The sequence below is a fragment of the Cercospora kikuchii genome (genome assembly GCF_019650295.1).
Source record: "Cercospora kikuchii DNA, contig_00001, whole genome shotgun sequence".
Taxonomy (NCBI): Eukaryota; Fungi; Ascomycota; class Dothideomycetes; order Mycosphaerellales; family Mycosphaerellaceae; genus Cercospora; species Cercospora kikuchii.
In genome coordinates, this window is record NW_025408582.1 from 2,391,580 (window position 1) to 2,417,599 (window position 26,020).

General features: G+C 52.2%; 13 protein-coding genes across 14 annotated transcripts; 6 read left to right on the forward strand and 7 right to left on the reverse strand.

Annotated features, from left to right (window-relative positions):
* Positions 1-71: 71 nt before the first annotated feature.
* Positions 72-888, reverse strand: CKM354_000089000 (uncharacterized protein; the record flags this gene model as incomplete). Its single annotated transcript, XM_044795996.1, has 2 exons — positions 72-787; positions 861-888. 2 exons carry the CDS (start codon positions 886-888, stop codon positions 72-74), a joined length of 744 nt encoding a protein of 247 aa, XP_044651931.1.
* Positions 889-1,341: 453 nt separating this feature from the next.
* Positions 1,342-2,353, reverse strand: CKM354_000089100 (uncharacterized protein; the record flags this gene model as incomplete). Its single annotated transcript, XM_044795997.1, has 3 exons — positions 1,342-1,376; positions 1,430-2,222; positions 2,273-2,353. The coding sequence occupies 3 exons, from the start codon at positions 2,351-2,353 to the stop codon at positions 1,342-1,344; spliced, it is 909 nt and encodes a 302-aa protein (XP_044651932.1).
* Positions 2,354-3,272: 919 nt separating this feature from the next.
* CKM354_000089200 (linker nucleoporin NIC96) lies at positions 3,273-6,186 on the forward strand (the record flags this gene model as incomplete). The annotated part of the gene is made up of 2 exons (XM_044795998.1): positions 3,273-5,792; positions 5,860-6,186. 2 exons carry the CDS (start codon positions 3,273-3,275, stop codon positions 6,184-6,186), a joined length of 2,847 nt encoding a protein of 948 aa, XP_044651933.1.
* A 733-nt stretch (positions 6,187-6,919) lies between these two features.
* CKM354_000089300 (uncharacterized protein) lies at positions 6,920-7,603 on the forward strand (the record flags this gene model as incomplete). Its single annotated transcript, XM_044795999.1, has 1 exon — positions 6,920-7,603. One exon carries the CDS (start codon positions 6,920-6,922, stop codon positions 7,601-7,603), a length of 684 nt encoding a protein of 227 aa, XP_044651934.1.
* A 154-nt stretch (positions 7,604-7,757) lies between these two features.
* On the reverse strand, positions 7,758-8,167 carry CKM354_000089400 (uncharacterized protein; the record flags this gene model as incomplete). The annotated part of the gene is made up of 2 exons (XM_044796000.1): positions 7,758-8,021; positions 8,075-8,167. 2 exons carry the CDS (start codon positions 8,165-8,167, stop codon positions 7,758-7,760), a joined length of 357 nt encoding a protein of 118 aa, XP_044651935.1.
* A 291-nt stretch (positions 8,168-8,458) lies between these two features.
* CKM354_000089500 (uncharacterized protein) lies at positions 8,459-10,333 on the forward strand (the record flags this gene model as incomplete). Its single annotated transcript, XM_044796001.1, has 1 exon — positions 8,459-10,333. The coding sequence occupies one exon, from the start codon at positions 8,459-8,461 to the stop codon at positions 10,331-10,333; it is 1,875 nt and encodes a 624-aa protein (XP_044651936.1).
* A 458-nt stretch (positions 10,334-10,791) lies between these two features.
* Positions 10,792-11,442, forward strand: CKM354_000089600 (uncharacterized protein; the record flags this gene model as incomplete). The annotated part of the gene is made up of 1 exon (XM_044796002.1): positions 10,792-11,442. One exon carries the CDS (start codon positions 10,792-10,794, stop codon positions 11,440-11,442), a length of 651 nt encoding a protein of 216 aa, XP_044651937.1.
* Positions 11,443-11,537: 95 nt separating this feature from the next.
* CKM354_000089700 (uncharacterized protein) lies at positions 11,538-13,775 on the reverse strand (the record flags this gene model as incomplete). Its single annotated transcript, XM_044796003.1, has 1 exon — positions 11,538-13,775. The coding sequence occupies one exon, from the start codon at positions 13,773-13,775 to the stop codon at positions 11,538-11,540; it is 2,238 nt and encodes a 745-aa protein (XP_044651938.1).
* A 662-nt stretch (positions 13,776-14,437) lies between these two features.
* Positions 14,438-16,105, reverse strand: CKM354_000089800 (uncharacterized protein; the record flags this gene model as incomplete). Its single annotated transcript, XM_044796004.1, has 1 exon — positions 14,438-16,105. One exon carries the CDS (start codon positions 16,103-16,105, stop codon positions 14,438-14,440), a length of 1,668 nt encoding a protein of 555 aa, XP_044651939.1.
* Positions 16,106-16,493: 388 nt separating this feature from the next.
* Positions 16,494-16,988, forward strand: CKM354_000089900 (uncharacterized protein; the record flags this gene model as incomplete). Its single annotated transcript, XM_044796005.1, has 1 exon — positions 16,494-16,988. The coding sequence occupies one exon, from the start codon at positions 16,494-16,496 to the stop codon at positions 16,986-16,988; it is 495 nt and encodes a 164-aa protein (XP_044651940.1).
* Positions 16,989-17,275: 287 nt separating this feature from the next.
* CKM354_000090000 (uncharacterized protein) lies at positions 17,276-18,181 on the forward strand (the record flags this gene model as incomplete). The annotated part of the gene is made up of 1 exon (XM_044796006.1): positions 17,276-18,181. One exon carries the CDS (start codon positions 17,276-17,278, stop codon positions 18,179-18,181), a length of 906 nt encoding a protein of 301 aa, XP_044651941.1.
* Positions 18,182-18,819: 638 nt separating this feature from the next.
* Positions 18,820-20,625, reverse strand: CKM354_000090100 (uncharacterized protein; the record flags this gene model as incomplete). 2 transcript variants are annotated; one of them, XM_044796007.1, is made up of 1 exon in its annotated part: positions 18,820-20,625. In XM_044796007.1, one exon carries the CDS (start codon positions 20,623-20,625, stop codon positions 18,820-18,822), a length of 1,806 nt encoding a protein of 601 aa, XP_044651942.1. The 2 variants fall into 2 exon arrangements, with proteins under 2 accessions (XP_044651942.1, XP_044651943.1); XM_044796008.1 differs by having other exon boundaries at positions 18,820-20,199.
* A 3,346-nt stretch (positions 20,626-23,971) lies between these two features.
* On the reverse strand, positions 23,972-24,700 carry CKM354_000090200 (uncharacterized protein; the record flags this gene model as incomplete). The annotated part of the gene is made up of 1 exon (XM_044796009.1): positions 23,972-24,700. The coding sequence occupies one exon, from the start codon at positions 24,698-24,700 to the stop codon at positions 23,972-23,974; it is 729 nt and encodes a 242-aa protein (XP_044651944.1).
* Between the last annotated feature and the right edge of the window lie 1,320 nt (positions 24,701-26,020).

Here is a 26,020-nt window from a genome sequence, read left to right on the forward strand (position 1 = left end):
CTCCGATCATTATTGTATTCGCTATCTATTGGAGCAGCTGATGTGATGTCAAAACACAAACACGAGACCCCTCAAATCCACGCTCCCGCGTCTGAAAGCGCTGGCGATTTCCCCACCCACTTCCTCTCTTCTACCTCCTGCAATATCCAAACCGCCAAACTCTTCCGACTCAACAATAACCCATCGCCCTTCTCCCCAACCCAACCCGCCCTCACCGCATCTGCCTGCTTTCCGTTCCGCAACCCCGGAACTCTGAAGACAGTCCACTCGACCTCCTTTCCCCGATCGCCCCTCGGCTTCGCAGAAACAAGAGGTCCATTCGACGTAACATTCCCAATACCCACAACCTCTTTATATGCATCTCCAAAAAGCCAATAAACAAATTGCACGCCAAACCACCATTTAATCGAAAACTTATCCTCCTGTACCTTGAAAGAAGGCGTACTCAGAATCAAAACCCTTTCGATTTGACAAGATTCTTCACTGAGGATCAAAGGATATAAAGTCTGTCGATACCAATCTGTAATCGGCGTTCCTGCCGTTGAAGGTACACCTGGGCCGGCGAAAGAGACGAGAGTTTTGGCTCCTGTGGATAAGGCTTGTTTGAGGGCTGGAGTGTCGTTTGAGGAGAATTCCCCTTTGATGATGTGGACTTTCGGACTGGCGTCTGGAGATAGAGCGAGGGATTGGATGTGTTGGGGTAATTTGGAGGGGTTGCGAGCGTAGATTGTTAGGTCGTGTTGGCCGGATTGGAGGGCTGTTTCGAGGAAGGTGATGCCGCAGGGGCCTGTTTTGGGGCAGTCAGAGAATTTTCATTGATTTATTGATGGACGAGGGTGTTTGATGATGAGAGAACGGACCTGTGGCGCCTAGGACGAGGAAATGCATTGTTGATTGTTGTTTTTGTTAGAGGCGTGGGCAGGTGCGACGATAGGTTCTTATGTGAGGTATTGATTCGATCTCCAATTTATTAGATTTTGTTGTTCGTCGAATATATCACAAATTGATGGTATGTCCGGACGCTGACATACTACGGATGCGGAAGGTGATTCAAGATTCGGTGTTCCGCGTCGTCTTTTGCTTGGCATCGCGATATCGCCGAACGCTGTTTCCTGGTCATATCGATCTCCACGCGCATAACGCTGGAGTTGCGATCACGGAATGACTTGTGCCACTTAAGTATTGATGAGCTTGTGCTGGATTGGCGTTCTTCGGTTTTCGATACACAAAATAAGTACGATCTTCCGTGGTCTTAGAAAATAAATCTTATGGAGGAATGAGACATATTGCCTCCATCTGCAGCCGAAACCGAGCATAACTTGCATAATAATAGGAACATAGTCATGCGACATCTTCGCAGTCTGCGTCTCGATCTCCTGCGAGTAGCAGTAAGCACACTGATATTCTTGGATTGGTGCATAGTCCCTACCTATCAAGTGCTCCACAAAAGACAGAGCTGGAACTAGCAACATGAGAATCGCTAGGTATTGTCCGAACGACCACATAGAATCGCCCTGACCTTTCAGCATGTCACATGCCTTTTGGCCGTAGACAAGGTACAACGCTGTCGCGGTCATAGCCACTGTGACAGCGGTTCCCACAACGATGGAAATGTATGCACCGACTTCCACCAGTCGTGCGTATAATACAGGGATGTCGTCTTTGGGGCGCCAGATACATATGACCATGTTGGCGGCTATGCATACCCAAAGAACAGCCCCGCAGACGAGTAGAACGATGCGAATCGTCCAAAATGGGCAGTCGTCCTCCGCGACACGCCGCCGGAGAAAGTAAATCGTAAAGGCCAGGTGCTCGCTAAGGAACAAGACGCAGCGCGGGAACAGAGGTCGAATCCTGGTTTTGTTTGTCTTGACGAGCGCAGCTCGTGGCGCTACGTGGCTAGAAGTCGCCAATAGGGTAAGAGCGAATGCGAGCAGCGCGTGCGGGTCATTGTAGGAGTCGCTGTAGATCACCAGAGTGCTAATGAGCAGTGCTAAACTGGTGATGAGTTGTGTCAAGCCCAGATTGCTGATGGCGTCTTGCACGGCTCTGTGTAGGCGATCCGACCGTCGAAACCACATTGGGTGCTTTGCAAGCATGGCCGCTGATGACGGGCGTGTTAATTCGATGTCGGTGAGGGGGATTCCAGGAGTTTTGCTGAAAATGCGACACCAAGAGAGTATCGTGGCAACGAAGGCCGAAATGAGGAAAGACCATACAACCTGAAGATCTTTAGCCAGGGTTCATCTGCACCGGCATGAAGTACACTCACGCCTGGTCCTGCAATGTCGGCATTTGGTTTACAATCGGCTGCGGCGGCCAGTTCCGGCGCATACCAGGACACCTGTGTCATATTTTTACCAAGATTTCGATATTGTGTAAGAGGTCCGTGGGTTGTGTCTGTTCATCTGCGAATATGAATTTCAGCATCGCGGAGAAAAGTCGCGTATGAGTTATAACATGTCCGTCGAGACATCCTGAGTGTTTTTTCCTCATTGCAATTGCAGCGGGCGCTCGCAAGCATTGCATAGCCATGCTAAAGCAACAGCATTAGCAGCAGAAGATGGTGTGTTCTGAAGTTGGTGATGCTGACATGCATCAGCGCATCTCGTCTATTTGTGAGCCAGGCGAGGTTCCAACGGGCAAGCAACAGCGAGCGGCGCTGATTTCGCAACGTCGAAGCGAGAAGCAACAATGTGGCCAGAAGACTTCTGTGTCGGAGTGACCGCAAAGCCAAGGAGGAGTCGGGCGCATGCAAGTGAATGAGAGCGAGAGGCTTAGACGGCTGTTTCTTCGAAGCCGGCAGCAAAACGCTTGTGCAGGATGCGCAAATCAGCCGCAGCTGCTTCGCGTACTAAGCCTGGCGACATTGGCGCTGGAGAACACGTATACTGCTGCGGGAATTCAGCGACGTGCGTGTTCGCCGCTCGTTCTCTGCTGAACGCAGCGACAGCAGTATCTGCAGCAATCGATGGGTGGTATGTCCACAGTGATCGTCTGGTACGAGCAGAGGCGACCCTTGTGATTCGAGCTCGAGTTTCCCATGGCCCATTTGCTTTCGTGTTCGCGCGCAGGTTGTTTGGCCATTTTCTGCTGCAAGTGTTGTCGCGTTGTCGATGGCTAGTTCTACGTGAAGCGTGAGACAAGAAACGTCTTGTCTCAGCGCCAAAGGCCCCTTGAGCTTCAAAGTCGCGCGCGCGTTTCTCCGTCAACATTGTTGGATCCCGACCGCACAACATCACCACTCCGTGCAGGGCATCAACACCGCCGCCATGGCCCTCTCCAACTCCACCCAGGGCGCGCCCGCCTACTTCCAGGCACTGCTCGATCGCGGGCAAAAACGACCCAACAACAACGACGAACCGCAACTTCAACTCGGCCTGGGAGACATTGCGCGCAAGGTCAGGAATTTAGGAAAGGGCTTCACTGATGCGAAAGCGCATTACTTGCTCTCCGCTTCAGGCGTCAACACCAGCGAAGCTCTACGCGACCTCGAGGAACTTTCTGGCTCAAGAGCAGCGCCGATCCAGCCTTCTGATCCCGCAGCGAATGGCGTGAAGGAAGTGCTTGCCCAACGTTATCAGAATGATTTCCAGAAGATGGTGGATAGTCACATTCAGCGCGCTCATGAGGATTTCGACAAGATGATCGAGGAGAGGCTACATGGTGTCGACTGGGATGCACATCGCCAGCGCATCTACGAGCACTTTGGCCTCAAGAAGCCACAGAATTTGGACAATAGCAGCATTAATCAAGTACAAGAAAATGGTCAAAGCGGCTTTGACCGTTCCTCTCGCCGTGGAAGAACATCAACGAGTAAATATGGGATGTCCAGGATGAACAGATCAGTCATTGGCTCAGTTGCCCAGCGGGGACTCCGTGGCAGCACATTTGGAGATATCGCGGAAAGGGGATCGGACAGCATTCGGCCAGCGCCTGAAGACAATCTGCTGCGCAAAAAGCAAGAGAAGTACTCCGACAAAGTCAAGGATCTCAATGTCGCAAGACTGCAAGAGAAGAATTATGCTATCTTCACCCGATTCGCTGAGGCCGAAGGTGAGCCCACGAACGAGGACAATTCTATGCTGGTCAATGCATACAAAGCACTGGTGGAGATCACTGGCGAGGACGAGAAGGCACAAGCCTTAAGCGATCCCGGAGCTATCAAGGAGCGCAGCTTTGCCAAAGCGTATCTAGATGAGACTGGAAACACGGCCGAGAACATGGCTGTACGCAGTCGCATTCTCAATGGCTCGCGGAAATACCTTGAGAAGCTTTTCCATACTCAGCTCGAAGCAGTGGTTGCAAAGAATCCCCGAGAGGCAAAGATTGGAGGAACGCCAGATCCCCTGTCCAAAGTCAAGGGCTTCGTGCGTGTTCGTGCTGCTCGTAAAGAACTGGGTCCGGATCCCGAGATTCTGCAAGAGATCAATGAGGAACAGTGCTGGGCCATCATTTTCTACCTGCTGCGGAGTGGCCTGTATACTGACGCGCTGGAATACGTGAACGCCAACGGGTCGGCATTCCGACAGATTGACCGACAATTCCCGCGATATATTCGAGCTTTCGTCGAGAGCGAGGATCACAGACTTCCTCCCGATCTCCAAACCAGCATACACAACGAGTACAGTCAGCGACAACGTCTGGCACCCGAGGATTCGATCGATCCGTACCGCATGATGTGTTACAAGGTCATCGGACGCTGCGAGTTGACCCGCCGAAGCCTCGATAACATTACCAACGACATGATGGACTGGCTGTGGCTACAGTTCGCTCTGGCACGAGAGTACAATCGTGTCGAGGAGCTTGCCCACGAAGCGTTTGGCTTGCTCGAAGTACAGACTTCAATCAAGGACATTGGCGAGAGGTACTTTGGCGCTGGTAGTGACATCGCCAATGCACCAACAACCTTTTTCTTCATGCAAACCTTGGCTGGCCTCTTCGAGAAAGCGATTGCAGATCTGTATGCGCACAACTACCTTTCTGCTGTGCACTTTGCCATTGGCTTGGACTATTACGGAATGCTTCGTGTCCGCGACATCAGCAATAGCGATGATCTCCTGAGCTACACTACAAGACAAGAACCACAGATTGCTTTTGGCAGCATGATTGGTCTCTACACACGCGATTTCCGCACTGCGAATGCAACAGCTGCCGTGGACTACATCTCGCTCATCTGCTTGAATGCCGATCTCACTGGCGATCTTGGGAAAGCCCAGAAGGATCTCTGCTATCAGGCACTTACTGAGGTCGTGCTTGAGACTCGAGAGTTTGCTCAACTGCTGGGCGACATTCGAGCTGACGGCCAGCGGATTAAGGGTGCCATCGAACAGCGACTACCGCTGATCAAGCTGAATAACGATCGCGAGTTCTTGAAGCACATCACGCTGGTCGCAGCGCGCACAGCTGAGGAACAGGGTCGTACCACGGACGCAGCACTGCTCTACCATCTTTCGGAAGACTATAACAAAGTCATCTCAGTTGTCAACGACGCCCTTTCCCTTGCGCTCACAACGGAACTCGGCGACACACCAGCACGTCTCATGCCACTGAAGCCGCGCGATATCAACTCTCACAACAACCAGGATCCAGCTCAGATGCAAGCCAGTCTCAGCTTGACTTCTATCGACAATCCGATCCAGCTTGCCGAAGATATTAGGACACTCTACAACAGCGACGCGATGTACCTTAACAAGATCGACAGAAAGTACCGCGATGCAATCGACGTCCTCCTTCAGCTTGCCAGAGCGCGCAAAGAGCTCGAAGTAGGGCACTGGGCGCAGGTCATCGATGTGAGTACCTACCGTCTCGTTCACATGTTTTCCGTACAGACAAAGACTAACACTTTTCGCCATACAGGCCGTCTCAGCAGCCGACGTCATTCCCACCGATACAAACGGCGACGTGTCGGCCATCCGAAGCAAATCGCAATCATTCGAACTTATGCCCACGTCTGTCAGTCGCACCATTGGCCACGTCATGGTCTGGACGGTCATCTCTTGCAGTAATGAAGCCGAGAAAATACGAAGTCAAGAATACGAAACGGCAGCACGCAAAGAACTTGTCGCGAATTGTGTACAAAAAGCCAAGGATGTCATGGTCTTTGCTGGCTTGATTAGATACAAGCTGCCTGGGAGAGTATGGGAAACGCTGGCGAGGGCGGGTCAGGACTTGGGTGTGTACTAGATGGAGGTAGTCAGAGCCTTCTGGGGAAAGGAAATGATGATAATGGGGTCCTGGTGGGTTTTCTTGGAAGGAATTACAGGATAGTGAACGTCACAGCCTTGGGCGACCCTCTGATCGCCTTCTTGCTCGGGTTTACCGATTGTTCAATAATGGATCAAGACGAGAATTCCGCCTCCAAGCTTGAACTCCGCCTTCTCATTTACCCCACTGCGCATGTAATCAGCCCTGTGGTGGCCTCCAATACTCATGCAGGCCTGACAGAGTCACTCGCGAGCACACGCAAGGCACGAAGCACTCTGCTTGCACAACTTTTCTTTCGCCTCCTCGCAGTAACGCGAAACAGCCAGCTATGTCGTTGCACAGATCGAGATACAAACATTACACAAGATCGATCTTGTTTGTTGCACAACTTCTGAATCTCAGGAAGCCAGATGACAATGGCCGTAGTCTCCGATGGTGTTTTCTAGACGGCAAGAATGCAACGAAGCGTGTGAGAGGCAAGTTTGCAAATGGATTGCGTTTGTAGCAAAAATTGGTGACAAACACAAATTCACACATATAGGGACAGATTGTAGCATTGCTGTGTTGTTCGGATCAGAGGCTAGCTAGAGTTGCATTCGTTTACTCGCGCCAACTTTCGAGCTCTCAATCGGAGATACAACACAGAAAGCAGTATAATCATATTCAACACATTCGAAAAGAAAAGCATAGGTCGTGGAAGTTGCCCGGCAGCATGGCTGTTCCCTGGCACAACGCTCCCTTCACGGAAGACTATCAGAAGAATGCTTTCAACGGCTTTCCCTTTCTCCCCGAGTACGGCCATTCTCGCACCGCACCCGCCGAAGAGCCTTTCATCATTCACCGTTCTCACGGTGTTTCCGGACGAGGCTGGTACCAAGGCGGCCGCAAACTTAACAACCTTCGCTCAAAGAAATACTGGGTGCGTCCGGTCGATGGCGCCCGTCACGGCACGCTCGGCCGCCTGAAAGATGCTCTTACAGGCGAAGGGCCGGATGTGTATGTTGTCGCCAATGCGGACAAGCGCACTTTCCATCGCGACCGTCCAAGCCGCATGCATTGGTCCGGCTGGGACAAGACTGGTCTGAAATGGGCTGGTGCCAATGGTGATGCGAACTGGACTGCTCCTGCGCACGACATGGACTGGTATCCGCGGACAACGTACCATGTGCCCTGGGCGAGGAGGGATGGGAGGGACCAAGTGTACAATTTCCGGACACGAGAATACGATCATTTGACGGGAGCGAATCGGTGGAATTTCTGGAGTGATGCGCACTACCCGGGGGGCAAGAGAGGGAGACATGGGGTTCCGACGACTTGGAGAATGTGGAATGGGAAGTGGGCCTCGATGGTTGATCCAAGTGCGGGAAATTGGCCAGGTGGTCGGCCGCTGAATTAGATTGTTGTTGCGGCCTTCTCCAAGATCTGAGGATTGTTGGGTTTCGGGTTCAGTTCATCTTCACCACACAACAAATTCCGCGTGTCAGCGGCACGAGCTTGGTAAGGAGCCGTTCATGCGCTACGCGAAAGTGAGCGTACGGGCGTGCCTCTGTTCAGCCCATCTCGGTGTCTTGAGTCCAGCCGTAGCGCGGAACAGTACCCGCTTTGCTCAGGTCACTATCCTTTTCCAGGCTCTGTTGAGATCTGTTGAGTATTGATTGCGTTTGCTCGGATGACCAGTTGTTCCGGAGTGCTTGTACGTCGTCCACAGATCGCACTGCTGCTGACTTGACTTGAACAAATAATTGCGTTTTGTCCTTGGCTGGCTTCGCCATGGGCCCGACAATAGAAGGAATAGTGCATCTCATGGCATCAATCTGTAAGACGTGAGCAAGCAGTAAACAAAAGTACAGCTGCGGACGCGACTGACCTGTTCCTGGAGACGTTCAAGATGCGCCAAGGCTTCGGAATATTGTTTGGCGTCCCAGGCCGGCTGGGGTTCTTGAGCTGCATCTGCTTGCATCTTTGGCATCGTTGCTTGTGGAGTTGGAGTTACACGTGTTGAAGGCGGAGGAATAAGAAGGCCGAGTTGACGTTGCGTTGTTCACGACCTCAAAGAGCGGACATCGGTCCGGCCCGACGCTAAGCCGTAAAAAACTTAGCGCCATATCTAGACGAGTCTCATGTGAAAGAGCAAACGTCAACTGTGCTGCCTTCCAATTTGACTGACCAAGACTATACTCCAACTCGACACAATCCTGTGTGCATTCCAAATCTTCCCTCGAGACGTGTTCTACTGTCTCGATTGAGCAAGATGTCGGATAGCATATTGGACAAGCTCAATCAGAGCATCAGTGCCACGGCAAACGATCCGGCAGTGCCCCTCGAACAGCGAACATTCGAAGAAGCAGAACTGGTGCTGGCATCGACATTATCCGTGAACGAAAACTTGCAGCTCGTCTCATCACTATCGTCGCTTCTGCCAACACTACAACAAGATCCCACCCCAGCGGTCAACTTACTGTTGCGACTACTCGACAAGTACAGCTATGGAGACATCCTTCAGCTTGGCAGTATCCCCTTCAAGGAAGGTCTGGCAGTTGGGGACCATATGGTCTCGTACAATATGCTCATCATATCGATACTCAAGAAGGCTACTTCGAACGCCGCCGACACAGCATCGGTCGCGGGCATGCTCGACACCGTCATGGCTTTAGTGCAACTCTGGCTGTGCACACGAATCACTGGAGTGGCGACTGCAGCACAACAGCTGCTTCTGGATCTTTTGCGGATCGACCAGGAGGTTCAAACGGGACCTGATACACATGTTCCCACCGGCGGCCAGGGTCTGATGTGGAGACGGCTATTTGGCGATCGGGACATCTACAGAGTGTACTTTGAAGCTTGCTCATGTCTTACACCGGGAAAGCACGGGTTCGGCTTGTCCAAAAATCATCGCACAGAAGCTGCCGGTCGGCTGATGGAATGGCTGGCCGAAGTCGCCAAGATGGACTGGAACGTAGTGTCCCGCAGTCATCATCCAGACATCGAGCAAGAATACAGAACTGAAGGGGGTTTGATTGGTTTCGCAACATCAAACATGGTCGAGAAAGACGACATTCTTTTGTACCGAAACCTGATCGATTTCTACTCGGCGATTCTTGTGGCAACGAAGCCGGAGGCAGTAGAACTTGGAAGCAGCAGTACAGACTCTGCCGGTCTTCGATACCTGATCGCTTCAGGTTTGCACGCAAATACGATCGCAATCTACCTACAAACATCTGGAAGACCCGTCGACCCGCTCGAGAGCACCTTTCTCTACGGACCCGCTGCCAATTACGTGGCGACATATGCTTCACTGTTTTCGGAGCATTTCCTGGCCAGCCAGCTTGCAGAACAAGTCAAAGCTCGCTTGCGGGTCACATTAGACCAGTCGCCGTCCAGATGGGCACATGCAGAATCTCCAAAGCACGATCTTCACCTACTTGCTAGTCTTCCGCGCAGTGCCCTGCTCTCGACGAGTAACTGGCAATCCAGTCCTCTCTCGTTGCTACCGTCGAAAGCAACAAATCCAGACGTGCTCAATACTCTTGCCACCGTTTTTCGAGGGCCTGACAGAGACATCACATTCAAGTTGGGATCGTCCAGCGGATCTGCAGCGCCTCCAGCTAGGTCATTGAAAGAAGCCGCCGAAGCAAGGGCTCTGTACTTCTATTACGTGGCCAACAACCCTCGCCTGTGGCAAGATATCGCAATGCATGCCGACACGGTTGCGCTCAAGGATCTTGCGTTGTCAGCAATCAACGTCTTGAGTGCGTTAAGTACAGCATATTGGTCAGTCACACCGGAGATCTCCATGCCAGATAACATCGCCACTCCAGAGTCTGGACACCTCGCACTAGTTGCGCAGCCTGCCTTGGAGTACGCATGGCCGTATCTGCTTAGACCATCCCGCAGCTTTGCAAACCTCGTGGGCGGAAGAGGAGACGCAGAAAGCTCTGCCTATCAAGTTGCTGAAGCGAAACACGATGCACTGCGCAGCCTTGAACTCCGCTTCAAGATGCAGGTGGAGCAGACGCCTGGTGAAGGCTACGAGGACATACTGGCGCAGCTATCTAAGCGTGTCGCTGATGGTTCTTTGAACCGCGAAGGAGAGATCGGTGGCCGCATCGGCACGCTTGAATTGTAGCATCATTTGCTCCGCCAGACCAGACTTGAGGGTCGTTTTGGTGGACCTGAAAAGTGGGCTCGATTGGTCCTCGAGAAGTCGGTCAACACTGTGATTCGCTTGCAGGAGCCCCTACCCAGAGTGCGCTTCTCACTGTTCATTGAAATCGGGCGCAGGACAATAGTTGACCTTGAACACAGAGAGAACAGCTCTGATGGGGTGTACTTCAACTATGGTCCCGATTGAGGACTTTCAAAGCCATTGAGCGCAGTTCAGAAAACATGGTCATAGAAGCACAGAACAGCTGCATTTGTTGACGGTTATGTACTGACCCAAACTGGTTTGATCACGTGGCACCAAGAGCTCCCAATCGTACAGCTCTCTGATTGGGAGCGGGAACCTTCCTTCTGACCGAAACCCCCAAGTAAAACACGCGCAGACTCACCACATAGGAAAGCTATTACGCACGTAAAGCAGCAATGACAAACGACCAAAGCCCACTATTCAAACTTCCAGCTGAACTTCGCGAGCAGATCTACATCAATTGCCTCGCATGTACGGAACAACACGCCTACTGCTACTGGAAAGACGGCGTTCTCATCACCCTCGTCGATGGTAGAATATACAAGATCTGCACTCACACGCCACATAATCTTGGAGTCTCCCTCAAATGCGGTGCTCAAGCTCTCACATTACTCCGAACATGCAAAGCCATCAATAATGAAGCTTCCCCAATATTCCACAACTCGCTCGAGCTGAGACTACACATTGACGGAAGGTACAAATCGCCCACAGAAATCAAGGGTCGGGATCTTGGACCTGTCGAAGATCTTAAATTCATGCGATTGGCTAGGGTTTGGGATATTACTGTGCGATTGAGCACTGTGGAGGATTTGGAGAGATTGATTGCTCAGATTGAGGATTTGAGAGATTTGTTAAAGGAGAACAAGAAGATTTTCTGGAGGAGTATTTCGGTGCAAATTTCGAGGTATTCGGAGTGTCCTGAACCTGGGAACGAGGTGCTTAAAGCTGTGAGTGCGATGACTGGGGTAAAGGAATTGGAGGAGATTCCAGATCCGTGGAGAGAGGGCACTACTGTATTTGATTATCAGGCTTCGACGAAGGCATGAGGGTGAACGGTTGGTTGCACGACCAACGTGAAGATAAGAATTGGAATGCGTCTGATTCGGATACAGTCACTGTATACAGCATGCATCTAACATCTTCAAGCATGGGTGCTTGAGTTTGTGTTCAGCTGGAACACCACAACGCTGGCGCCCTCCACTTCGGTTGCATTCTCACCGATGATCAACATTCCATCGATTTCTGGCAAGCTTTGTGTTTCCCAACCATAGTTGAAAGCCCAGAGAAGATCTCCTCTTCGGAGAAACCTCAGCGTCTCACCAAGGTCGTTTGCCTTGTCTGCCACTCGGCCTGTCAGGTCTTTGATTCCGGTTGCCTTCGCTACATCTCCCAGATAGTCTACCAGGAAATTGGTTGTCGGATTGAAGCCGAGATAGTGCAGGTTATCCTTTGAGCAAGCAGCCGGCGTACCTGGTCGATGACGAGAAGTGTATGTGACAGTAGTCTCACTGGTCGCATTTTCCCGGCTGCAAGAAACCCACTCCTCCCAAAATGAGACGTTGTAATCCTGGCCAGCATACGAAACGCCACTTCCAGCGTACGCTGGAGGAGTCTCGATACGAGTGACACGCAAGGGTAGACGTGAGCGCAGAGTGCTGCTGCCAGCTGGGTTGAGACCTGGAACGTACGCAAAGTCGGGAGTCGTGCTTCCCGTACGTGGGCCAACAACCACTGGACCAGAGAACGAGGCAAGAGCCTCGTCGAAGACTTCAGGCACAATCGGTAAGCTGGGCACGACCACAACCTTGTATCCTTCTAAACTCTGCTCTGGGGAAACGATATCGATGCTAAGGCCTAGACGTCGGAGGGCGGAGTAGAAAGTGTAGAAAAGTGTGGTGTATGCGAGAGCAGAACCCGTATAACCGGCATCTTTGACGGACCATGAGCCGCTGTAAGGCTCAATGCCCCAGACCCAGTGACTTTCGTAACTCCAGATTAGTGCAATGTCGGCTTGAGGCTCTGGAGCAACAGCGCGGTCTCGGAGCTCCGGCAAGTCATTGTCAGCAAAATCTTGCGACTCAATGTAACCTTGGTCCTCAGTATCGTCAGAGACGAAGAGTCCAGAGAGAGTCTGCTCTTGAGCATAGGGCACTTGACGCCAGCGGAAGTAATTGACGAGATCACCGGAGGCTGCGAAGGTCTCGTGCGTCCAGAGACGTACCATGCCTTCGAGTGGAGAGACACGATATGCATTCCAGTTCAGCACACCGGGTTGCATTTCCATTACTCCAAATGGGCCGTGATTTGTTCCGTAGGCTTCTCCTGAAACACCGCGATATAGTGCGTGCTGAAGACTTTGGAGGTCCGGAAGTCCAGTGCGGAGGTAGTCGGCCAGCTCTTGATCAGATAGTGGCACGGCACCTGTCCCAGCAAGCGGATAAGAGTCGAAGGTCGAGATGTCCAGACCGACCTCGCGATTGAATTTATGATGATCGAAATCCGTGAAGAAGACCATGAAGTTGTGCGTTACAGCATGAGTAGGAGCGAGTTCTCTGAGAATATCGGTTTGTTCCTTGGCAAATGCTATCACCTGGTCCGACGAAAAGGTATACCAATCGAGAGTATGGGCTTCATTGTTCGTGTAAACTTCCAAAAATGGTGGCTCCACTGCTTCGAAGGACTCGTATTGTGAAGACCAGAAAACACGCCCTTGGCGGTCATTCATGTTCTCGATAGTGCCATACTTCTCTTTCAGCCAGGCACGGAATCGAGTCTTCGCGTCTTGATCGTAGCTTCTCACTGTATCGTGACATCCGAACTCATTGTCGAGCTGCCATCCTATTACGCTTGAATGGTTCCCGTAACGTTCTGCAAGCTTGCGCGTAATCTTTTGGCTCTGTTCGCGATAGTCGAAAGATGAAAAGCTGTAGTGTCTTCGGGAACCAAACAGCAACGTCGTGTTGGTGCGATCAACGAAATCGATGTTGTGTTTTTCCGTCAGCCAGTTTGGTGGGGCCGCAGTGGGTGTGCCTACGATGGCTTTGAGGTTATGCTTGGCAACTAGCTCGAGAGTCTTGTCCAACAATGTAAAATTGTATTCGCCTTCTCGAGGTTCCAGTATCGACCAGTCGAATTCGTTGACTCGAACGTAAGAGATGTTGCTCTCTGCCATGCGAGCCAAGTCGCCGTCCCACATCCATTCCGGCCATTGGGAGGGATAGTAGTCGACAGCTAGATGGATACCTTCTGGCCAGTGACTTTCTTGAAGAAGGCCGGTGTGGTTAGACTTGATCCGAGAATCTGCATTGCTCCGCTGTACTGTTAGAGAAGCAGTGCAGTGCGCCACAAGGCCACTTATGGCGAGGATTCGAGAAAACATCTCTGTGATGCGAGACTTAAAGTCTACAAGCGCTGCAGGGCTTTTGATATATGCATACCGGTACTGTGCCCACATTGACTCCACACACGATGATACGCTGCATGCACTCGCCATTTACTTGCCTTGTGTTACTGCCGCTAGTTTCCTCGGGTTCTCGGTGCCATTGCCGCCGCAATGTGGAGAGCAAGACTCACAGAGCTGGTTGAACACAGGAAATTCTTCGGCCTGCGTATATAGGCTGTATGAATGAGGGGCCCCTCATCTACAAGCGTCAGGCATCCATTTATTGTACGAGAGAAAAAGCGTGAAATTGGGCCTTTCTCCGGTGGCCCGTTGCTGACCTCATGATGTCGGAGGTGCTTGTGCACTGTGTAAATTTTCTGAGAGTCAGCCCGCTGCCCTGACGCACAACGTGCAGGCCCGGTGCTTCGAAAAGCTGCGGTATTTGAAAGACACGGCAGCGGTCGGAGAGCAGCTCCGCAATGCTGACTAAGCCCAGTTGCCAGGACAACCTGCTGTAACAGTAGATCTTGACCGCCAGTATTGCTATATGCATCGTGGTGTTGGACCTGTAACCTTACCATCGTAGCCCGTCATGGCTGGGAATTGAGCTCACTATATCAATTGGACCCCTGCGCTAACTCCTCAGACCCGCTCGAACCTCATCCTGTTGTCGTTTTGCTCTCATTCGAAGCCAATTTGAGGCTGTTCAAGATCGCATCTGCTTCTCGCCATCCGCTAATGAGAGCGCCGTGCACAGTTGCGAAGTGATCCACATCAGTATGCTCTCCAGCAAAGCGCACGATTCCGCCATCTGGACTCGTCAAAGGCTCCTGGAAAGCAACACGATGTCTGGACTCGGACAAGTCCTTGATCATGTGGCTATAACTCCCTCTTGAGTACTTGTCCGAAGCCCATCGAGTGACGTGCACTGCACTGGGGCGAGGAGGCTCTCGTCCAAGCCACTGAGTCAGTGCTTGATGTACGATGCCGCTGGCCTGGTCGTCTGACATTGCCTCCATCTGGACTGCGTTGGAGCACGCTACAAAGCAACTCAACGCCGGCTTGTCTGTCAAATTTTGTAGATTCATAATGGACAGCAATCGTGGCCCAGCAGCGGTAGTGCCGTCTTCGTTGAATGATATTCCTGGCAACTCGGTGGTGAAACCCATAAAGGCGTCCGGAGAGTCTTGTTCAACTTCCTGGACCCCGCAATCCTCGCTGAGGTCTATTGCTGTGTGAAAATTGGTCATTCCTTTCTTCCACAATGTTATCCAGGGCTCGTTCACCCACCACGGGTCCCGATAAACGAGCAATATCTTGTTCAGTGTGCCAAACCCGAGCTTCTGCACCGACTCGCGCTTGTTAGCAGGCAAAGCCGGCGAGAACAAGGAAGTGTTTGCGTCCTCACGTCGCCTCGCATCGTGCTGTAGTACCCCTAAAGGAAGCGTACAGACTACCTGATCTGCAGTGTAAACCCCTTGGCTCGTCTCGACACGCACTGGCTGGCAGCTCCAATCGATTCGCCTCACTTCCACTCCCAACTGAACGACGCCTGTCGCCATCAGACCTTTGGACACCTCGTCGACGACTTGAGTGTAGCCATCTTGCAAGAAGACATGTTCGCCTTCGAAACCATCGACCGCGAACTCAAGCAATGCCATTCCGCCTTTGCCTTTCTCCTGTTCTGCAGATTGTGCTGCAAGCGGAGCGGCTTCCATTACTTCTACAAATTGCGGCATTGATCCAAGAGTCGGACGGTATTGCTGTGGCACGTCCTTAAACGTTCGGAAAAAATCGGCGCTTTGCTTGATGGTATCTAGTACCGTCGTCGCTCTTGCAACATCTAAAGACACGGCGACTGCACTCTCATGCAGTGAATCGATCATATCCCAGAATGCACCCATGATTGTTCCTGCTGTGCTTGCCGGTATGACAAGGTCAGACACCTGGGCCTTTCGAGGAGAAGTTGCTGACTTATCGTGTTCTCCACCTCGTTCTTTTGTGTTTGACGGTGCTGAAAATGCAACTGTGCCACTGAGCGATTTGTATCGCTTGTGGGGCAGAATTGCCATGAGAGGATTCGGTCTCGATTCCGTCCCCACACCATGGATCCAGTTCGCACCAGTATCAAGTCGATGGCCGTCGACACTGACTGATTCGATGCGGCCACCGAGGCGATCTCTTGCTTCCAGCACTAGAAGTCGACCTTGTTCTTGGAAGTGTCGATGCTGGTAAAGCCGTGATGCACAGGCTAATCCAGACATGCCAGCCCCCAATACAAGAACATCGTGGTGGCGGCCTTCGCTATGAGCGGCATTGGTAGCCATTCTTGTCAGGCTCTTTTGCATTGACTGTAAGATAGCTCGGTCGAAAAGGAGTGTGGCAAGATGTGGATGAGCCGGATGCCTAGCCGTTATACTTCTTCCAGGTTTCCAATTCAGAACAAGGGCTCAGTGTACTGCCTAAAAAACATGTTGAGATGATCTTGCGGACTGATACTCAGTCCATGTTGCCATGGCTGTTTTGGTTCGAAGGATGAAGGATGGTAATGGAATCGTGATTGGTCGTTGCGGCCGGACTTCATTCCGAAGGCACTGTTTCGATGACGACGTCTTGTGTGGCTTGCTCCTCCTTTCACAACTTGTAAGCAGCACAGACAATCATCATACATTTTGCTCCAACGAGATACACATGCTCAATAGAATCACAAGAGCCATGTCTTCATCTACAAATACGAGCGGGAAACTGAATCCGCGAAACTTCCCTCGCCCACCACTCTGCGAGCGAACTCCACGCCATCTCGAAGTGAAGTGGAATGGCCAAACCATAGCAGATACCAAAGAAGGATATTGGGTCTTGGAGACTTACCATCCGCCGACATACTATCTGCCGCCTTCATCTTTAAAAGTCCCACTGAGCAAGAACAGCCGCAATTCGTACTGCGAATGGAAGGGAGTCGCTTCATACTACGACCTCGCTAACCCAGGTGATCCGAACGATGTAGCCAAGTCTCGAATCTGGTCCTATGACAATCCGACGGGAGGTTTCAAGGAGATCAAGGATTATCTGAGCTTTTATGCAGGTCCATGGGATTGCTATGTTGATGGCGAGAAGGTGATTGCTCAACCAGGCGACTTCTATGGCGGGTGGACAACTAGTGATATCGATACGACTCATGTCAAGGGCGCGCCGGGCACGCGGCATTGGTGAGGTGTGAGAGGTGTTGCAAGTGAAGGCAGACAAGTAGTCATCGTAATGGCCAATTCGGAAAGTGAAGCTAATGTGCCATTTATCATGCATAAAATGTTTGCTTTGAGCTCGCACGTGCAGCTGAACGAACATTGACTAATCCTCGCTCTTCTCACTCTTCTGACTTGCTCGACATCCATCACGCAGCAATATTGCCACCAGCGAGCTGCCTCGGCCACATCGGCGGCGACAAAACAACTTCAGCTTCATCTTCTGACGAGGTTGAAGCTCAACCTCGCGGCAAGAGGATGTCCCAGAACGTGCGCAAGGTCAAGGGACAACGCACTCGCCCACGCAAGCCGCGCAAGAAAGCCCTTCAACCGCCTGACGGACCAGCACAGATGCCGAATGACAGCCTATTTATGAAGCTGCCTCCGGAGCTGCGAAACGTTATCTACGAGCTCGTCATCGAGGAATACCGTAGGTCTTTGGCGCGAGACAAAGTCTCATCTATCATCTACCCTAACAGCATTTCTATCAATGGTTACAAGATTCCGACCGGTAGAGGAGGCTGCTACGGCAAAGACACGATACCAGTGGGCTTGAAGAAATGGCCGGAACCGGACTTGCTTCTTATGTCGAGACAAGTTCGCCTGGAAGCCCGCCCACTGTATTACAGTCTTTCCAAGTTCCAAGTCTTTACGTACGGACGTGATCTTGGTGCACTCCTCACGGTGCTCAACCGCATCACCGAAAGCTTGCCGCCCATTCCCGGGGCAAGGTGGCCTGTCAAACACGTCGAAATCTACCTCGTCAAGGTGCAGTGGAGCAACGTACGCCAACTGCTGTCGCTGGCTCAGATTACCATGAAGTACCCCGTGGTAGTGAACACCGTGTATCACACATTCGGCCACATGATCGAACAAGCACAAGAGCTGGGGATGCGTGGATATCGGGAGGGATGGACGGACGACTGGCTCGCGATTGAATTCGAGGAGTGGGCCACCAAATTTCCAGAGGTCCAGGACAACAGTAGGTGGTCTGTTGGTTTTTGTGAAGGCTATATCAACAAACGCTGGTCGAGGATGCCAAAAGACTTGGAGCGCCCTGGAGACAACTATAGTGTCAAAGCTGGGAATGAAAGAGTCAGCAGCTTCAAAGGCAGCAGCCGCAACGTGCCGTCAAGCGATCGAAAGCTTCGATCCATGTCCTAAGTGGGAGCTCAGCACACAATGCATCTTGTGCAATAAGGCCGGGCATGTTCTTTGAGCGCTTTGACTTGACCGTGCGCTACTTGGACTAGCGGCAATTTTGGCAATATCGAACTTCTCCAAGTCCCAATGATTGGGTGAAATCAGGTTGGCTCTTGGATAGCGACTGACATCGGCCAGGCTGGCTTACGGGAAAGCTTCCATCATATTTGCGGACCACATTAGCAGGGCAGACAGGCTTTCACACCGTTCCTTGAAGAAAGTTGACGGGTGAACACAGTAAGCCATTGAGCTGGTAGCAGTGGGCTGCTATGGAGTGGGCGTGGTCAAAGTTGGAACACAGACTCATCGGAGGACGGCAGCCTTGCAAGTACGTCCCTGGTATCCAAGAACCCATCAATCTAGCTTCTGCTCTGCTATTCATCTTTCTGCATGCATGCCATGGGAGAGTAATCTGCAACGGCTTCTTCAGATTGATCAAGAGAATTTCTTTCAACAAATGCGCCAGCCTATGCACCTTGACAATGCGGATTCATACTTGCTCAAACGGTGATTGATGCTCGCACACTTTTTTCATCCTGAAACAGTGGGTTGATTAGCCACCCTCGTGTTGGCTATTGCCTCTAACATAGCACAAGGCATTATGGTGTCACTCGTACTATTGAGGCTTGACTGGGAACACCATTGGCCATCGCAAACACATAGTAGTAGCCTGGCAATAGAACACCAGGATCAGAAGGTAGCCTGTATCTCGTCGCTCCGGCTCCAACACTCGTGCCACCTGAGAGTGGTACGCGTCTAGAATCGGTGTCTGTCGAATGAGTCGAAGATCCCAAGCGAAGCAGTGCCACGCTGATCGGATTCGACCCACTTCCAGAGGGGCTCGTGACTGTAATGGTCATCTCGCCACCGACCTTCAATACACTCGGCTGAATGCTAGTAATGCTCGGCCGTTTCGCAGGAGTCACGCCATCCGTTTCGAAAAGATAAGGCGGCGTGAAGATTTGTCCATCAAGATGATTAGCTGACCCGCAGAAATCGCAAAGTCCACCACCACCGGAGAAGACAGTTCCGTCTGGGAGTAAAGCTGCAGCTGAATGGTATGTTCTTGGTATGCGGGAATCGGCAAGGTCGGTGAAGTTGTTGGTAACAGGATCCCATAGCTCAGGTACCGTGACGGCATCATTGTCTGTGAACGTTCTTGCGTAGGTCTGGCCTCCCAGAATTAGGACTTGGCCGTTCGGCAGCGTGACCGCATTGGCGAACGCGCGTGGGTGGTTCATACCACGTAGCTTGCGGACATTTGCTTGCCCCGACGCCTGGTTGATGGTGATGACATTAGCATTATTAATCCCTGGCGACTGGTCGTAGTCTGGCGCACCACCGGCGGTGAAAATACTGCCAGTAGTAGCATCGTACATCTGGAAAACACCGCACATAGCATCCGTGTTGTCTCGGGTTCCAGCAGAAGCGGATCTTCCTTGCGAGTTCGTGTAGAACCAATTCATCGCTTTACTTGGACCAGCTTGAAACACCGACCCATTCTTCCATGAAAACAGCCAAGCGTGATTGTCAGAGCGATACAGTCCCTCTTTGTCATTCGTCTCCAGCGGTGCCGTCGGGCAGCCAGGAAGGACTGTCCACTTCTTGGTATTGAAATCATATACCTCTCCGGTCTTGCCTCCAACTTGACCGCTGCCAGGCTGGTTGTTGGTGACCCGGATCCAGGATCCGCCAATGGTGAAGAGCCTCCCATCTGACAAAGTGACTTGTGATTGGTATCCTCGTGGTATAGCCAGCTCAGGAGCTACCACGAAGCCACCTCCACTTCCTACAGTATGTACGCTGACCTTCTTGGTGCTAGAGCCGCCTGTGACGACCACACTCCCGTCAAACGCTGAGCTGATGCCAGGACAGAACATGTCATGATTGGTGTTGGAGACAAGCCTCTCAGTCACGGTACCTGTCTTGGGGTCATAATAAGCGGAAAAGGTCTGACCGTATTGTCCAAGACCATGCATGTTGCGTAACCCAGAGGACCACGTAAGTAGCCGGCCGTCTGGCAAGGCGGCCACTGCCGCTGGTACTAGAGGGAATGGAATGCTGTTGCTCCAGTTCCCGAGGTTCTTTGGCGAGTTCCCACCTGGCGTCTTCGCAACCAGCTCTATGGTTTCCCAGTCCGAGTTGTATAGCCATCGTGACTGCTTACCATCTTTGAGATGGCAGCCCGAGTCTCGTGGAAGGTAGGCGGCCCGCGAGCACCCTGTTCTTTTCGCGCATAGATTGGCGCAGTCCACTCGCGATAGACCTCCCTGGAATTGAAGCGTGTTCCCATCGTACACTGTCCGTGGACAGACAGACCAGGTTGCAGAATCCGAGGTGGTGACATTGTAAGTGGTCGAAGGGCATTTGGCCACGACATCGTCGTTCTTCAGCCGGGGAAGCATGCGAATAGAATCGAAGTTGGTATTCGACACCACTGGCAGCGTCGTGCTGGTTCCTTTCAAGTGGCATGCGTTACTGCGCTTGTCGAAGGAAGCAGAAACACAAGAGCTGGTGCCTCGCTGTGCGCAGAGCTGAGCACACTCGGTGGAGGACCTGGATCCCAAGATGTCGAAGCTTGGCGCATTGTAATCGGTCCCGACACAAATCCCCCATATGCTGCCATCCCTGGCGGTGTATTCCGTTTGCTGAGTTGGGCAGGAACTCTGTGCGACTACCAATGAAACATTGGATAGCAATGCAGCAAGGCACAGTACCTGAGGAAAGCTGCGACGGCCAGCCATGCTCTCGTTCTTGGGCAAGAGTAATGATGAACAATGCCTCGCAGTTCGCGTCTCTGGCGAGTACTTGCAGTTCATGTGCTGGAGGAGACTCCTTTATGCTCTAGCAGTACGTCTTAGCTCCTATTTCTTCACGGGCTGACTCGCCGCCCGGCAACGACCAAAGTCGCTAAACAAGCCTCGATGCCTTCCACAGAGACTCTCGCGGTCTTGGCTTTCCCATCTTGTGCATTTTCTCACCCTCAAAAGAGAACAGAAATGAATGCTTTCGCCCTAAATTTCTTGTCTTTGAGAGAAGGTTCAATAGTTGCTGATGCCGAGCGGATGCGAAGTGTACGACCGTGATCTACAGAGCGCTAGAAGCGCCACGATCGAACATACTGCTTCTGTCGATGTGCCAAGTTCGTGTTTGGAGACGGCAAGACGGTGAGGAAGTGCGTGGCGGCACATCGCTCTTTGGGACTGTACACTCTCAGTTGAACTGACTCGGTTTGCTTTCACGTGGCTCTGTGTTAGTGCTGGCGCGGCTAGCCGGTGCTCTAATAATAGCCATCTCTGCCGAATGTCATGCCGAGTGTATAAGCAATGTCTATCGATTAGTCCGTTGTGTGTACTTCGACAGCATGGGAGAGGTTTCATCTGTTGCAGACTGGCGCCATAACGTACCAGCAAGCCGGTCAGACGTCTTGGCGCTCGAGCTCTGCGATACAGTTCAGTCGCTCTAGACCGTCTCAAAGATCATCAATTAAATCTGTCAGTAAAGCCTGGTGCGCCACACAGACGCCATCTGTAAAATGGTCAGACAAGCCTCAGAGAACTCATCGTGAGGACCATGCCCGTATCATTCGCACCAAGAAATTCGGACATCTCGAACGAGGCCATGAGACTTGGTGAGCTCCTTCTGCGTCAGATCTGCGCGGGCACGCAGCATACGCAAAATTCCAGGTCTTCCCGTTGATGACATGAGTAATTTCGGTGCGGATCGAGGGACATCTGGGTTCTGCGAGCAGTGGAATAACTTGAATAAATTGAAATCCTCGGCATGTGGCAACAAGTTGACATCCTGGTGTCAAATCGGCCGGACGATGGAGAAGTCGTACAGGCGCTCAAAAGCCTCAGATTTCAACAGCATCTCGAGTGCAGTGCTTGCCACCGCTCCAGAGAAGGCTACGGCCGGGTCCTACGCGTGTCGCTGGCGATGGCCGCGATGCTCTGCGATAGGTCTCGCGCAGTGTTCCATTGGCGATCACCACGCGCAGACGACCAGTAGATCCTCGTACGAAAGGGCTGTGCATGTATCTCTGTGATATTTGGAGAAGGTGTGGTCATGTCGTGTCCCGGGTTTGATGGGTCTTCGCGCCAAGAAGTTGAGCAAGTCCGCGTCTGAGCTTGCATCGCAGCTGCAGCTGCAGCTCGAGATCATCGCAGCCAAACTCCTCCCGACATCACTTTTTCGAGCATCCATCTCCCCTCTGTGCTCGCCGCCATGTCAGACCGCAGTGCCTCCCGCGGGCGCTCGCGCACACCCGGACGCCCAGCGACGGCGGCCAGCGAAGATGCGCGGCGGTCGAGATCGCGTTCCAACGACCGCGCCAATGGCCAGGACAACCGCAGTCCCAGTCGCTCACGAAGCCGCGATCGATCCATGGCCTCTCGCAGCAGGTCTCGCACTCCTCGCAGCGCCCAGAGCGGCTCGCGTTCACCGGCTCCCGCCCAACCACGTTCAGCCAAAATCGTCATCGAGAAGCTCACCAAGAACGTAAATATTTCACACCTGCGCGAAATCTTCAGCACATATGGCGAAATCTCCGACCTCGAAATGCCCATGAACAAACACTTCATGACGAACCGCGGGATAGCGTATGTTCTGTATACACAGCCTTCTTATGCAGAGGCAGCTATTAGCAACATGCACGAGGCCCAGCTCGACGGCGCGTTAATCAGCGTGAGCATTGTTTTGCCGAGGAGGAGATTCAGTCGCAGTCCACCGCCAATGCGTCCACCGCCAAACAGATTCGGAGAGCCTCACAGATTCAGAGATGGCGCTCCGCCTGCACCGGGCATGAGGGGAGGCAGGGGCGGCAGATATGGCAACCCACCAATGAGCCGTGGAGGGCATGGTGGAGGTTACAGAGATCGCTATGAGGAGCCACGGGACTCCTACCGTCCACGCAGCTACAGCAGGAGTCGATCACCACCAGCGAGGAGAGGCAGATCTCCATCATATTCCGGGAGGAGCAGGAGTCCTAGTCGAACACCCCCACCGAGAGGCAGAGGAGGCCCTCCAGCCCGAGGCGGACGCGGTGGTGGACATGGCGGGCGGCGGCGCAGTCGGAGCTACTCCAGCTACAGCAGTAGGAGTCGGAGCAGGAGCGCGAGCAGAGACCGTGGTCGGGGCAGAAGATGAGCACAAGGGCGAAGGATCACACTAAGTCATGATTGAAAGAGCCTTGAGCACCTGAGGGATTTTGGGAAGAGCTGCGTTCTCAGCATATTTGTTCCTCCCGCCAGTCACGATGGCAAGGTCGGTGGAGCAAAAGCGTGTAAGATGAATAAAGTGGCACCGGGGGCGCGAGTAAGTCGCATGAGAAGGGCCGGTTTGCGGTCTACTAAATTGTACTAGAATTCGTCGGAATGCAAGCCAAGCAAGTGCAAGATCATTTCCCAAGCCACTTCACGTCATGTCCATTTAGATCTACAAGAAGGCAGCCGATTCGCCGTTCACCTACCGTTCATCTGCACTGGCAACTTTTGCCTTTCGCTTCGGGCGAAACGCAACAGCTACTCCACATTTTAGAGCATGAATGTCTGAGACGGAGTTGCCAACTCGGCCTCGCACAAGCTGTTTACGGCCGCCATGGCACAGCTCACGAGCAAGCTATTGTTCGATAAGCTCCGAAAGTTGCTGGCACTGTCGGATCAACGCAACCGTGCCTTTCTTTCATTACGCCAGGCCAGCAGCGATTAGGCTAGCAGGATCTAGTGCATTGCGCATTAGGTATTCATGCAGCTACAAAGCCTTCATCTTCTCCAGCAGTTCCTCCATATTGTCCGCATACAGGTCAAATTCCCCAAAAACGCCCGTCACAGGATCATGCTCCTCAAAATGCAAATACGCAGTCTTGAAACCCGCCTTCCTCGCCGCAAGCAAATCCCACGCATGTGCTGCAACAAACCACCTTTCTCCATCGCCTTCCATGCCCAAACCTCTACTCGTCAACCAGCGATTCGCATTAGCATAAACCCTCTCGTCCGGCTTCGCCACTTTGATCTCGTCACAACTCAATAAATGATCCTTATCCAATTCAATCCCCGCAAGCTCATAATACTTCAAACTCGCTTCTTTCCCTCCATTCGTCACACCATAAACATCCCAACCCGCATCTCTCAACCCGTCGTAACATTTCTTCAATCCTGGCCTCGCATCCAATTCTCGCACTTTCGCCATCACGGCTTCAACATCTTCGTCGGTAATTGCGGACAAGGGAATATCGACCACTGCACAAGCACGCTTGAATGTCAATTTCAGGACTTGAGCGATGGGCGTGTAGTTTCCGCATAGTGAAGCGTAAGTGAAGTCCCGTTGGGCGGCGAAAAACCAGCCGAAGAAGAGGGATTTGACGTCAATTGTTGTGGATGATGGAAGAGACTTGGATTTCAAACGAAGGGAGATTTCTTCTATGGCGGGCTGGAAGTCGAAGCAGGTTCCGAGAACGTCGAAGCAAGCGGATTTGGGCATGTTTGTTCCCTGGAAGTGTGGCTGATTCGGAGGGATGTAGAAGTTCTTGTGATGGTTGCAAGGGATGGTAGAGTAGCAACAAGTAATGGAACGATAAGTGGGAATTTCAAAAGGGTTGTAGTATGCGGTTGGAAGGTTGCGCCTACGTTTCTGGCTCAATGATGAACAGCTGAGGTTGAAGCTCTGTTGCTAGTGACGTAGCTCTATCGTTAATACGGAAGTGAAGTGATATTGCCGAGGAGTGTTTGCGTTCTCAGCAAATTTACAAGCTGCATAAGACGGTTGATGAGCTTATTTAGTATCCAGCAATATATCAAGTCACAGCCCACGCACCTGAGTTCATGCTGCATTGCACGACATGAGGTGGACGAAGGAGGAAGGCATTGATGGGCTAGTCCCATAATAGGGCTAGCGCCATGCCAAGCTCTACGACTTCTGCTTCTGACACCTGCCTTCTCGCGTTGCCGTCAAAACATCAAAACATTTTACCGTTTTCCAAATGGATCTTCTCTTCTTTCCAAGAGACGGCAGTTCTCTGAGGCCTTACTGACGCACCCCGCCCGACGCTCGACAAGGCCCCTTCATCCAGCACCGATTTTCAGCCCTATTGCCAAGCCGTTCTCTGCTGTGGGCAACACCGAATTGGTGTCTGCTCCTAACTCAAGCTTTGCGATGATTAGGAATCTGAAAAGGGTCAGTTGGTCCGACGGCCCAATATGGCTCAGACAATTGCGTGAATCGGGAACAACTCCGAAGTGAAGTCGTCAATCAGTCATCAACCAATCTCCTGGGTTTGCGACCGCCGCAACTATTGGACAGCGTGACGACTTCATGGAAGCACGGCCTTTCGGGTCATTGGAACATCTGATGCGCAGCAGTGGTCATACAGAGGTGTTCTGTACGATCTCTTCGTGATGATACTGCATAGCTCTTGCTAGAAATAAGGTTCATTGGTAGTTGAGCTGCCCTAGAGCAAGCGTTCTTTCCGCCCAGCCCTGACCAGGATGGCTTCGTCAACATCCTTTCTTCAACGAATCGAAAGCCGATGCTCCCCGAGGAGTTGTCTGAATGACATGCACCACAAATCTGGAGCCGACTGCGAAATATAGGTGGTCGCCGAGCGTGACGCAGCCAAACATGTTGTCTCTCGCATGGCAGACACATGGTGCTCATACCACAAAGCTAACGAGTTGCTTATATCGCTATACCATATGGCTGACGACGGAAGAGGCTTTAGTGACTTAGCCCGCCCTTGATGAGCTGCGCCACCATATGCAAGTCCATTGACCTCGGGCGGCAAAAATGCTCACGAACGGTTCT